General features: G+C 38.1%; 1 protein-coding gene across 1 annotated transcript in view; it reads left to right on the top strand.

Annotated features, from left to right (window-relative positions):
* Positions 1-14,331, top strand: part of ARHGEF38 (Rho guanine nucleotide exchange factor 38) — a 153,021-nt gene that overhangs the window by 94,921 nt on the left and 43,769 nt on the right. The window contains exons 4-5 of the mRNA XM_019962355.2: positions 3,342-3,489; positions 10,551-10,568. Coding sequence (XP_019817914.2) covers positions 3,342-3,489; positions 10,551-10,568 — 166 coding nt within the window. The remainder of the gene's footprint in view (positions 1-3,341; positions 3,490-10,550; positions 10,569-14,331) is intronic.

Here is a 14,331-nt window from a genome sequence, read left to right as displayed (position 1 = left end):
AATCATAGGGAAATCCCATAAGTGAAAAGAAAGAAACATCTTTTATTAGTTGTATGTAAATTAGGAAAATGGGCTTCCCAGGTGGCTCAGTAGTAAAGAACCTGCCTGCCAATGTAGAAGATGTAAGAGATGTGGGTTCGATCCCTGGTTCCAGAAGATGCCCTGGAGGAGGGCACAGCAACCCACTCCAGTATGCTTGCCTGGAGAATCCCATGGACAGAGGAGCCTGGTGGGCTACAGTCCATGGGGTTGCAAATCGTTGCCCATGACTGAAACGAGTTAGCATGCACAAATTAGAAAATAATATAACACTTTATAATACTTTAAAATTATTAGTATCTTAGTAAAAATAAAAACAAAACAAACAAATGGAACATAATTAAACTTAAAAGTTTTTGCACAGCAAAGGAAATCATAAACAAAATGGAAAGACAACCCTCAGAATTGGAGAAAATATTTGCAAATAAAGCAACCAACAAGGGGTAAATCTCCAGAATATACTAACAGCTCATGCAATTCAATATAAAAAAACTAATCAAAAAATGGGCAGAAGATCTAAATAGACTTTTCTCCAAAAAAAAAAAAAAATACAAATGACCAAAAAGCACCTGAAAAGATGCTCAATATCACTAATTATTAGAGAAATACAAATCAAGACTACAATGAGGTATTATCTCACACTGGTCAGAATGTGCTTAGTTGCTTAGTCATGTCTGACTCTTTGAAACTCCATGGACTGTAGCCCGCCAGACTCCTCTGTCCATGGAAATTTTGAGGTAAGAATACTGGAGTGGGTTGCCATGCCCCTCCCCCAGGGGATCTTCCCAACCCAAAGATTGAACCCAAGTCTCCCTCATTGCAGGAGGATTCTTTACCATCTGAGCCATCAGGGAAGCCCTGCCATCATCAAAAATCTACAAACAATAATCCTGGAGAAGGTGTAGAGAAAAGTGTACCCTCCCACGCTGTTGGTGGCAATGTAAATTGGTACAGACACTATGGAGAACAGTATAGAGGTTTCTTAAAAAATGAAAAATAGACCCATCGTATGATCCATCAATCCCATTCCTGGGCATATATCCAGAGAAAACCATAACTCGAAAAGATGCATGTATGCCAATATTCATTGTAGCACTATTTACAATAGCCAAGACATGAAATTTACCTAAATGTCCATCCACAGAAGAACAGATAAAGAAGATTTGGTACATATATACAATGGAATATTACTCAACCATAAATGTAAGGCCGTTTGCAGCAACATGGATGGACCTAGAGATTATTATACTAAGCGAAATAAGTCAGACGGAGAAAGACAAATCCCACCTGATATCACTTATATGTGAAATCTAATTTTAAAATGATACAAATGAACTTATTCACAAACAGAAACAGAGTCACAGATCTGGAAATTATACTTATGGCTACCAAAGGGAGAATATGATGGGAAGTGATAAATTAGAAGATTGGAATTAACATATTAACACACTACTATATATAAAATAGATAACTAACCTACTGTATAGCACAGGGAACTCTACTCAATATTCTGTAATAAGCTATATGGGAAAAGAATGTGAAAAAGAATGGATATATATATATACACCAGTCATATATGTATATAACTGATTCACTTTGCTGTACACCTGAAACTAACACAGCATTATAAATCAACTACACTTCCATAAAATTTTTTAAAAGTTGAAGACCTAGTGTTTTAATTCTCGAGACAGTAGAGTAGCATTAGAAAGCAAGTGACATATATGGAGGAACTAGTCAGTGCCAGCTGATTTAACATCCGCATCTCATTTAATTCTCAAATTCATCTCAAGTGTAACTATTATCTCCATTTTACAAATGAAAGAATTAAGGCTCAAAGAATTTTTTTTAAGGCATTCCTGTAGTCACCACACAATGGTAGACAATGATTTCTGATTCTGACTCCAGTGTTTCTGCCAACTCGTCACTGTATCCCGCATACAGCAAAACTCTCCTATGGGGAGACAAACTCAGGAAATGTTAGTAAAATAAACAGAAAAATAATTGACCTAGACCCTGAAATTTCACTCTCCATACCTCTAACTAGGGGTAAAGAATCCACCTGCCATTTCAGGAGACATAAGAAATGCAGGTTTGATCGCTGGATTGGGAAGATCCCCTGGAGGAGGGCATGGCCACTTGCTCCAGTATTCTTGCCTGGGAAATCCCATGGACAGAGGAGCCTGGCAGGCTTCAGTCCTTAGGGTCACAAAGAGTTGGACACAACTGAAGCGACTGAGCATACACGCACTCACTCTAACAGACTGACAATATCTGCTCCATTTTGGGCATTTGCTATCTATGTATTGTAATCTGAATGTTGCATACACTATCTCTTTAATTTTGTAATGACCCTATGAAACTGGATCTATTAACGTCTTTGCTTTATACGTGAGGAAACAGGTTCAAAGAGTAAAAAATAACCTGTCCAAGTCTGTTGCACGGCCTGGCCTGTACCATACAGACTGAGTCTAAGTGTAGGCTTTAACTCATGTCAAAGAAAAACCCACGATGTAAGAAAAACCCACAAAGTAAGAGTCATGAGTTTAAGTTTTATTCAGGAACTTACCGTGGACTCTAGCCCAGGAGATGGGCTCTCAGTGGCTCTGAGGAAGCTATGCCAAAGAGGGGGAAGAGAAGCCAATTCATACATGATTTTGGGAGCTAGGAAATACATGCAATCAAGCATGCGTCTTGGTAAAAGATTGCTGCCAGTCACAAAGAACAGATATTCCAAGTTAATAATTTTAGTGCTTTTCTATGAACGGCAAGATGCAAGAGTCTGGGGTCATTGAAATGCTTCCTGAGACATACACCCAACTATCAAAGGGCCTGTTTATCCAAAGAACCAAGTGCCTCTGTGGTTTTTCATCCTGAATTCCTCTCAGGGTGGGCAGTTACAGTGCGTGGGGACAGCCCTCATAGAAGCAGGTGGGGAGGGATGCCCTTTTTCTCTGTTTACACCAGAACTCTCTACACCAGCCAAGTGCATAATCTGAGAAAACCAGCTTTCTTTTGCTGCCCATCTTCATTAAGCTCATTATCCTTTATTTTATAAAAGAAAAGAGGAAAGGGATGAAAAGAGAAGAGAAGGAGGAGGGTGCAAAGAAAAAGAAAAAAAAGGGAGAAAAGAAGGTGACTCAGTGTTGTCTATTGCTCCCCCCGCCACCCCGACATAACATGGGCATAAAATGCAGCCTGCCCAACTTTTTAATGCTAATCAACATTGTTGCAAAACAAATACGTGAAGTGCCAGTTTGGTCTGACTTGATGTCATCTTGCCTTTGTTTTGGATTTATCAGGAGAAGTATTCTTGCAGATTAAAGGGCCACTGGAAGATATTTATAAAATCTACTGCTATCACCACGATGAAGCGCATAGTGTACTGGAGTCCTATGAAAAGGAAGAGGAGCTGAAGCAACATTTGAGCCTCTGTATCCAGTCCTTAAAGTAAGGCCTTTTCAAATGATGGTTTCCATGCACTCTCAGTCGCCTAGCAGGGAACATTTTAACTGGATGTAGATGAAAGGTCTGCCATAAATCTTATGTTTTATGAGGCTTGCTGGGAGCACTACTTTGTGTTCTCTTCATGAAAAGCTGACATGCCAGAAACCCTGATTGACTTTTTTTTTTCCCTGCAAGGATGACTAAAAATAACACAGGAAAGATACAGGGCTCTGTAGAGATAGAAAAAACGCAATATCAAAAAATGAAACGTAGAAGAAAAGCCTTTCTTCAGGCTGTGGTTACTTGTCTGCTCCCACCTAGGTCAAGAAATAAGTGGAAGCCCGTGTGGCACCACGGTCACGGGAGCGCATCAAATAATAGAGCTAGGGGATGTCCCAGGGCCCTCTGAATGCCCCCGGCTGCTCTGAGACGGGGGCCCGAGGGGAGACTGGCAAAGACAGGTCAGGCCCTTTTAGAGGTAGTTTCAGGAAAATTAGTTATGCCTTCCTCTTCTCTAAATTGTTCATGGGAAGTGCTATGTAATGTACAGTGTTGTTGTTTTTTTTTTAATCTGGTAGAAATATTTGTTTGCTATAAAAACCTGAAAAAGGAAGTTCCCTGGTGGCCTGCTGGTTAGGATTCCAGGCTGTGGCCCAGCTTCAATGTCTGGTAAGAGAACTGAGATGCTGCAAGCCACATATATGCCGCCCCCTCCAAAAAAAAAAAATCTGAAAAAAATACACTAAAAAGCATGAATAAGATTAAAAAAAAAAAACCTTACTATTCCATCTATTAATTCTTTACTAACCATGGATTAAAAACCACAGTTTGCACTTTTTCTGATCCTATTTGTATGCATAAATATGAAGATGTATTGGGTTGATTCTTATAAATGGAACTGGTATCTGGCTTTATCTACAGTTTTCTACCAAATGAAATTTAAAGCCAAAATGTCTGCCCTACTCTACATCCTACCACATGGTTCTATTGTGGTTTTTCACTTCTAAGGTTTATCCATTGTCAAATGGTTTTGATTAGGCTAAGAATGAACCAAGCAGAGTGCTATGGTATTTAAATCAATGCACCCCAACCCGTCTGATTCTCCCCTTTCATGTACTCTCTTATGGGGGCAGAGGGTGGTCCTGATATAGTACAACTGAACTAGAGTGAAATCAGGAAGCTAAATGAGACTGTTCTGGATAATGCCTTTCCAGACTGGAACTGGGACTGAAAATGGGTTTAAATTGGACCTGACAAATTTCTTAAAATTAACTTTATTGCCCTCTACTGGCCATTAAGTAACTGCAGTTCTTTAACCATTTTTCATGCTGTGGAAAAATAACAATTTTGAGTCACTAAATTGCAAGCATTTACATAGTACTTGTTATAGCAAGCGTTGATCTGGTTCCTGAAAATACAAAAATAAATCAGTCTTTGACCCTGCCCACAAGCAGCTCCATATGATTAGGTAATTCTTAAAGATAATATGCAATGAGTGATTTCAGTTCACCATTTCTCCATTAATTACTGTTTAGTTCAGTGTTAGCAAATCAGTTTAGGTAAGCTTTAAAGTTGAAGTTGTATCCATCTTAATAAATTCATATATTAGAAGCAACATCTAAATTTACAGGTACTTTTTCCAAAGAGGAAATAATAGTTTTATCCTCAGTGTGAAGGACGACGTTTCTTATCTTAAACTAGTGACAAGATCCAATAAATGTGTATCTTGAGTCATTTTCCTTCTTCAGTTTCCAGAAATAAAAGAGAGAGATCTTAAGAGCAAGTGAAAAGTAGCACCTCGAATCCTCACTCCAATCCCAACCCCAGGACTGGAAGTCGATATGGGGAGAGGATGTAGTTTATTTTGGCACGTGCTTCTGACAACTGACCAGAAGTGAAGCAGTCTGTTCAGAGTGGGGTGCACAATAGCTTTTGAGTCCTAAGAGGAAGAAATTAACTCTGTCAAAATAGTCCATCAGTCAGTACAGGTCAGGATCATATCCCCTAAAAAGTAAGCTAAAGCAGAGGTGGTTTGGAAACTTCCTCATTACTGAAAATTACTTTCAGATCCAGCAGCTTATTTGACGTTTTTTTCTAAAAGCCTCAAGTTCTTGCCCTGGTGATATCCCAAATCTTGTATATTCTGCCCCATTCTGATTTTAGGGAATTATTTCAGGTGTTGGAAGGTGCTAAGGTTTACAAAGCACAAAATCCAAAGGAAGTAATATTGGCAGGACTATTTCTTCAGGGAAAGAAAATCAAAATAAAATAGTTTAAGTTAGATCTATTTTCTCCAAAGTTGCCTTGCCATGAAAATAAAGTTAATGATGAATTGTACTAGTCTGCCTGAAAGCTAAGAGCAGGAGAATTATTAACATTAGTATAATACTGACCTCAAACGAGCTAAGCTTTAAATTCTGAGAAACAGGTTTTCAAACAGGTTTATAGGCCAAAGAGAGTCTGGAACACCCCAAGGGCTTGACTTCCCTTGCCAGGTAATCAGTCAAAGCTATTACTGGGGCTCTGCCTTTTTCTTGTGGCTAAATAACAGAGCCCAAGTACACAGTTGCCAATTTCTAATGGATATTAGGTATGGCCTCCATTTTCTACCAGGCCGGAGGGTATTGGAACAAGTGTGTTTGAAGCAGTATCCACGGAGAAGGTGGCTTTATGCCTCAGAAGTTAAAGCCACAGAGGTTGCATTTTAACCAAAATTAAAATGTTTATTGAGGGCCTAATTAATATTTATTATAAATACTAAATAATGTTGAAAATATTTTTTTTCAAATATGTAAGCATAATTCTTGCCTCCTGGGAACATACCTTCCAGTTGGTAGATAAACAAAACTATGTGGAAAGCTTAACAATAATACAAAAGTTAATTTAAATAACATACTAGAAGCTGTCACGGTGAGGTTCAAGACTAATTTCCAAAAGGAGAGTAGAAAGATTTCCTGGTCCGGTAACTGGGAGACTTGCGCTCATAACCTTGGGCTATCCTTTGAAGCCCAGTATCTTTCAAATGAACACATAATATTTGTATCCAGAAAATAATTTTGATTCCCCTTGAAAGGTCAGGGCAGTGTTTCTTGCTGTGTGAGTCCTCCTGCATCAGACCTGAAAGGGATGCGTATTAAAGGAGCAGGTGCCTATGCTCTGCTCCAGACCAGAAAAATTAGGATTGCTGGGCATCCAGGCCATGAACCTGCACTTTAACAAGCTCCCTTGGGTAATCGTGCATACACACTCAAATTAAGACCTACTTAAAAAAAAAAAAGACCTACTTTAGGAGGAGAAAGCATGCCCACGGTACCCATTTCCTGCTTTCCCTGAAGCTGTTTCCATGACTGTAGATACAATCTAAGCAGTAATTTCAGGATTTGGAGATGTTAAGAAAGAAAAGGCTAAAACAATCCAGAAGCACAATCCCACATCTTTGTCTATAGCCTATAAATTGGAAATCTGCAAGTTTTTAATTTATTCAACAATAAGTATTTACGGAGTCATATTAGTGACCTCTAAGATTACATGAAATATTGATTTAATACAGTTTCTAAATTTATGCAAGTTATTTGCTAAGGATCTAGTTCCTTAGCCTCTTTGGAGTTATTTAAGGTTTCTGATCTGTGTGAGGAAAATGAAAAATAGAACAGCTATGAATGCAAGTGTAGCTATAATTAGAATAGGCTGTCTGTAGCCTCCTTTGTCTGTTTTTCTAGTTATAAATACCACCAAGTCTCTGATGCCTTTCAGAGGCCCTAAAGACTTATTTGTAATAGGATAAGAATGAAGGAACTTTTCCAAGTTTTTTGGGAGGTAGCAGGAAGATGCATTTCTAGTTTCATGTCTAGTTATGGCAAGTTTATCTACATTTTTCTTCTTCCTAACCAAGGTCACCATCCTCAGGAGGAAAACTTCCAACCTGTAGTCATCTAGACACTTTGACTGATCAGATCGCTGCTGTAGTTTCTCCATACAGGGAGTAGGAAGGAAGCTAAAAGCTCATGCAATGCAGCATCAAAGGAATAGATTTAAATTTGTTCACCATGTTTTATGTATCTTAATATTATTCTAATAGAGTGTTCCAAATGAAAATTAAAATCTCTTTTGGAAACTCATTCATTTCCTGGTTATGTGGTATCATGTTTGAACAAAGACGATAATCCTTAAGAAATAGCCACATAAAAACTTTTGTTAATGGTAAGTCAAATTATAATGAGCCCATGAAGGTGTAAGGTGGGGTGGTGAATATATTAAGTTACTTTACCCGCCCCAAAAGTGTCAATGGACCCAACTTCACTTCCTCTTTCCTGAAGTGTCCTTGGCTGGGGTTAACTCCTGGAAACTTTTAGCCTAAAAAGGAGATTTTTTTTTTTTTTTTAATGATAAACAAGTAAAAAGGAGTTGTTATAATAAAGTACCACTATTCCACAACTCCAGCTAGATTTCCCTGTTGGAAAATCTCAGGTTCGTTTTCATATACTGTTGTATTTACATTGTAGCAGTGAAAATCGCTCAGCTGTGTCTGATTCTTTGTGACCCCATGGACTCTGCTGCTGCTACTGCTAAGTCGCTTCAGTCATGTCCGACTCTGTGCGACCCCATAGACGGCAGCCCACCAGGCTCCGCCGTCCCTGGGATTCTCCAGGCAAGAACACTGGAGTGGGTCGCCACTGCCTTCTCCATTGTGTGAAAGTGAAAAGTGAAAGTGAAGTCGCTCAGTCGCATCCGACTGTTAGCGACCCCATGGACTGCAGCCCACCAGGCTCCTCCATCCATGGGATTTTCTAGGCAAGAGTACTGGAGTGGGGTGCCATTGCCTTCTCCCCCATGGACTCTACAGTCCATGAAATTCTCCAGGCCAGAATACTGGAGTGGGTAGCCTTTCCCTTCTCCAGGTTCTGATCTTTTCAACCCAGGGATCGAAGCCAGGTTTCCCACGTTATGCAGACTGTCAGCTGAGCCACCAGGGAAGCCTGCATTTATATTAAATACAGTATTTAATATATGTTCTAATATGTAGGCTTTATTTCATTGAAATAAATGAAATAGAGAAAAAAAATTGTCCATGTCTTCTCTAGGAGTTAAAAAGAACAATCTTTTCTTTCAACTTCAAAGTATGTGTTTTGGTTCCAAAATGATCACATTTTCACTTGTTTGTTTTCATAGAAAACTGCATTTTTATTTTTACTCAACTTCTGTCCCAAATTTTCTCATTTATGACTCACAGAGCAAAATGAGAAAGGAAATTCCTTAATAGAAGGAGATAGAAATCAGGGAAAGAATGTGAGTTTAAACGAAAGGAATCGAAAGAAATACTGGGTAGGGGGTAGTGGTGGAGTATTTTCTTTCATTGAGATAGAAGAGTTCTTCAAACAGCAGTTAATAATTGTCTGAAATTGTAGCACCTGCTGATTTTTAAAAGTTTATAATCCTCTGTTGGATTCCCAGCTGGGAGGTTTGGGATTCAATAAAACCTAGTTATTTCAAGATGTCTAGGAATCCATTCATACACTATGTCAGGAGAGTGAAGAGTAATTGCCTTACATATATGTACACCATTGTTTTACACATATATAAAGTACTAGGATTAATTTTTTTTAATTTATTAAGTCCATTAAAATTTATGAAATTCAGCACAGCTGTTGAATTTTTTCTCAATCATTGAATATGAAAAGACCATCTAGTAGAATGTGATGGTACCATAATTTTTTTTAATTTATTATTTTTAAAATGTTTATTATTATTATTCTAATTTTATTTATTTATTTGGCTGCATTGGAGTGGGATCTATAGTCACAGCATGTGGGATCTAATTCCCTGAATAGGGATCAAACCTGGGCCCCCTGCACTGAGAGCACCAGGTCTCAGCCACTGGACCACCAGGGAAGTCCCCATAAAATGTTTTTGTGCTGGAAACAATCATTGTATTCCAAAAGACTGAAAAGCAGAGGTCAAGGTGATCAGTTTTAAATACAGGTTATTACTGTATTTCTCTATATCCACATGAGGCTTGTATCTCCTTTATCCTTGAAATTTAACTTGAAAGATTCCCATTTTCTAATTGTTTAATTAATTTGACAAGTATGTTTTGTGATCCTACCATATGCCAGTCAGTTTTTCAGGAACTGGGGCTACAACATAGAACAAGACGAACATAAATCCTTGCCCTTGCTGGCATCTGGGAGTGGAGAGATAAACACAATAAACCAAATAAATACATTATTTTAGAAAGTGACAAAGCATTATGGGGATAAATAAACATAAGGAATGGGGATAAAGATTACAATGAGAAGCAGGTACAATGTTTAAAATGCCAGGCAGGGAAGGCTTCACTGGGAAGGGGCATTTGAACAAAGACCTGAAGGAGATAAGGAGTCCTACAGGTAACTGGAGGAAGGGCAGTTAGGCAAGTGCACGGACCTCAGGGCAGGAACCTGCCTGCCTTCTTTGAAAAGAGCAGGGAAGCCTGCAATTGCCACAGATGGGGAGTAGCTGAATGGCAGGGAACAAGGGAGAGAAGGGGAGGAGAGGCAGACTGCATTGCCTTGGGAGGACTTTAGTTTTGCTTGAGTGAAATGGAAGCCACAAAAGCTAGCGATGCCGAGTGAAATTTTCTATGGAAATTATCTCACTGAATAGATGAATTGTCTATAATCAATCTACATAAAACTTTATAGACAGAGATCATAGTTTTCTGCATGCCAGTTACACTTTCCTTTGTAATCTTGTAATCTATTTCTCCTATTACTATTAATATGTTTAATAGATTCTTATTTCATAATAGAAACAAATGTTGACATTTAAATCCATTTTCAAAAGACTAAAATTTACTAACTATAGTTTAAATCAAGAGTTGCTAAGTTTATATAAAGTGTGAAACAAATATGGTAGATGCATACTAAAATAAAATTTTAGGGACATGATTATACGACTAATTCTACAAAAACATTCATGAAAATGACTTGCTATTTTACATAAGATTTTAAAATTTTTATAATCTTTGCTCATTACCTCAGATAACTGGATTTATATTAATTTACTTTTTTTTTCTTCTCTTGTAGGAACATATACATGCAACAGTAAGTACTTTTGTTTAAATAATAGCAAATATAAAAATCAGGGAAAAAGCTAATGAATATTTCTGTGCAAATTAGGATTTTTAGTTTTTATAATGATGTTCATTGCTTTTAATAAGTAAGTCAAGATTTCAAAGACATTTACCCTAGACATTCTTGATGCATTTATTTCCAATTTGTCTCAGCTGATTTTACATATTAGATTATTATCTTAACCTTATTAAACTTTTTGGAAGAATCTTGGGGAATAATTTACTTAAATCACAAGTTTGCTGGTAACAGGAACTCTTTGGGAATTGTTCATCACACATTTATTAAAGAATCTTAATGTGTCCAAAAACACTTCTTCCTAAGGAAACATTAGTCTAAAAAATTTTAGATTAATACCATAATGTTTTTTAAGGTTATATAGATTAATGTATAAGAGATTACTTATTCATTATAGTAAAATATTGAGTTTCTTCTGACTTAGACTCTGATTTGCAGAGAAAAAAATTGTGCACACACATGTGTATGTGTGAAGATGAAATAATTGGATGACATCTCTACACACAGACATCACCAGATGGTCAACACCAAAAAAAAAAAAAAAGATTATATTCTTTGAAGCAGAAGATGGAGAAGATCTATACAATCAGTGAAAACAAGACCAGGAGCTGGCTGTGGCTCAGATCATGAACTCCTTATTGCCAAATTCAGACTTAAATTGAAGAAAGTAGGGAAAACCACTAGGACATTCAGGTATTACTTAAATCAAATCTATTACAATTATACAGTGGAATTGACAAACAGATTCAAGGGATTAGATCTGATAGAGTGCCTGAAGAGCTCCAGACAGAGGTTTGTGACATTGTACAGGAGGCAGTAGTGATCAAGATCGTCCCCAAGGAAAAGAAATGCAAAAAGGCAAAATGATTGCCTGAGGAGGCCTTACAAATAGCTGAGAAAAGACGAGAAGTGAAAGGCAAAGGAAAAAGGAAAGATAAGCCCATCTGAATGCAGAGTTCCAGAGAATATCAAGGAGAGATAAGAAAGCCTTCCTCAGTGATCAATGCAAAGAAATATAGGAAAACAATAGAATGGGAAAGACTAGAGATCTCTTGAAGGAAATTAGAGATACCAAGGGAAACTTTCATGCAAAGATGGGCACAATAAAGGATGGTATGGACCTAACAGAAGCAGAAGATATTAAGAAGAGGTGGTAAGAATACACAGAAGAACTACACACAAAAAGATCTTAATGACCCATAAAACCATAATGATGTGATCACTCACCTAGAGTCAGACAGCCTGGAGTGCGAAGTCAAGTGGGCCTTAGAAAACATCACTGTGAACAAAGCTAGTGGAGGTGATGGAATTCCAGTTGAGCTATTTCAAATCCTAAAAGATGATGCTGTGGAAGTGCTGCACTCAATATGCCAGCAAATTTGGAAAACTCAGCAGTGGCCACAGGACTGGAAAAGGTCAGTTTTCATTCCAATCCCAAAGAAAGGCAATGCCAAAGAATGCTCAAACTACTGCACAATTGCACTCATCTCACACGCTAGCAAAGTAATGCTCAACATTCTCCAAGCGAGGCTTCAATAGTATGTGAACCAAGAAGTTCCAGATATTCAAGCTGGATTTAGAAAAGACAGAGGAACCAGAGATCACATTGCCAACATCCATTGCAAAAGTTCCAGAAAAAATCTACTTCTGCTTTATTGATTATGACAAACCCTTTGACTGTGTGGATCACAACAAACTGTGAAACATTCTTAAAGAGATGGGAATACCAGACCACTTTACCTGCCTCCTGAGAAATCTGTATGCAAGTCAAGAAGCAACAGCTAGAACTGGACATGGAACAACAGACTGGTTCCAAATAGGGAAAGGAGTACATCAAGGCTGTATATTGTCACCCTGCTTATTTAACTTACATGCAAAGTATATCATGCAAAATGCCAGGCTGGATGAAGCACAAGCTGGAATCAAGATTGCCAGGAGAAACATCAATAACGTCAGATGACATCACCCTTAGGGCTGAAAGTGAAGAACAACTGAAGAGCCTCTTGATGAAAGTGAAAGAGAGTGAAAAAGCTGGCTTAAAACTCAACATTCAAAAACTAAGATCATGGCATCCAGTCCCATTACTTCATGGAAAATAAATGGGGAAACAATGGAAACAGTGACAGACTTTATTTTCTTGGGCTCCAAAATCACTGAGGACAGTGGTTGCAGCCATGAAATTAAAAGACACTTTTTTCTTGGAAAGAAAGGTATCACAAATTTAGACAGTATATTAAAAAGCAGAGACATTACTTTGTCAACAAAGGTCCGACTAGTCAAAGCTATGGTTTTTTTTCAGTAGTCATTTATGGATGTGAGAGTTGGACCATAAAGAAAGCTGAGTGCCAAAGAATTGATGCTTTTGAACTGTGGTGTTGGAGAACACTCTTGAGAGTCCCTTGGACTGCAAGGAGATCCAACCAGTCAATCCTAAAGGAAATCAGTCATGAATATTCATTGGAAGGACTGAGGCCGAAGCTTCAGCTTGAATACTTTGGCCACCTGATGTGAAGAACTACTCAATGGGAAAAACCCTGATGCTGGGAAAGATTGAAGGCAGGAGGAGAAGGGGTCACATAGGATGAGATGGTTGGATGGCATCATTGACTCAAAGGACATGAGTTTGAGCAAACTCTGGGAGTTTGTGAAGGACAGGGAGTCCTGGCGTGCTCCTTCCATGGGGTCGCAAAAAGTCGGATGATGATTGAGCGAGTGAACTGAACTGAGGGCAATATAGAAATTATAAAAGCAACACACACATACACCTACTTTGAAAGATGTCCATTTCATAGAAAGAAAGCATATCTAGCCTAATACTGAAAGGATGATATTGACTTAAATATGAACTCATATTTACCAGGACTTAATACAGCACATCTGCCTTCGCATGCTCAGGAACAATCTAAAGTCCTGAGCTCCTAGTGTGTTTGTGTGTTTGCTTTGTGTGTGTGTGTGTGTGTGTGTGTGTGTGTGTAGGTGTATCTGTATGTATTCTAAACTGATGAAAATTTACATCAACAGGATAGATTGAGAGGAGGAAAGTGAGCAATTCTTTTATTTTAATTTTCCTTTAGCCACAGACTTTATTATTTGAATATTTGCAACTACTATTCTATACACAAATTTCAATTTCTTACAAAACTATATATCCCCTATTGTTAGATCCCATCACTCTCCATTTTATGCTACACTTCCATCAAAAAGTATTTCCCCAAATCACCATGTACCTGATTGTGTGTTTTTGTTATTCAGTTGCTAAGTTTTGTCCAACTCTTTGAGATGCTATGGACCGTAGCCTGCCAGGCTCCTTTGTCCACGAGATTTTCCAGGCAAGAATACTGGAGCGGGTTGCCATTTCCTTCTCCAGAGCAATTCTTTTAATACGTTAGCATGCACAGGCTCCTACATACAGACTACTTAAAACAAATAGTACCTTGTATTGAAATGCTGCTTGAAAATTGCATTAGCTTTTGCCGCAGTCCTGCTGTGTGGAACTAGCCAACTGAATGTGCCCTTCTAGCCTGTTCTATACCTTAAGAACTCGAAAAGAGGAAGAAGAATCACAGTGTGTAACTGGACAAACATCAAAGCCACATTTGCCTTGAGTTATTTTCCTTCCTGATTCTTTCATTCAGGTCAGGCAACACACACGCTACTACATAAAGGGGTAAAAGGCAATGTCAAATGTTATGTAATTGTTGAGCTCCTCAGTAGCCAA

Source organism: Bos indicus, chromosome 6, assembly GCF_029378745.1.
Source record: "Bos indicus isolate NIAB-ARS_2022 breed Sahiwal x Tharparkar chromosome 6, NIAB-ARS_B.indTharparkar_mat_pri_1.0, whole genome shotgun sequence".
In the NCBI taxonomy this organism is placed as follows: Eukaryota; Metazoa; Chordata; class Mammalia; order Artiodactyla; family Bovidae; genus Bos; species Bos indicus.
Note: the sequence above shows the minus strand (reverse complement) of the source record. Positions and strands in the feature narration are given on the sequence as shown.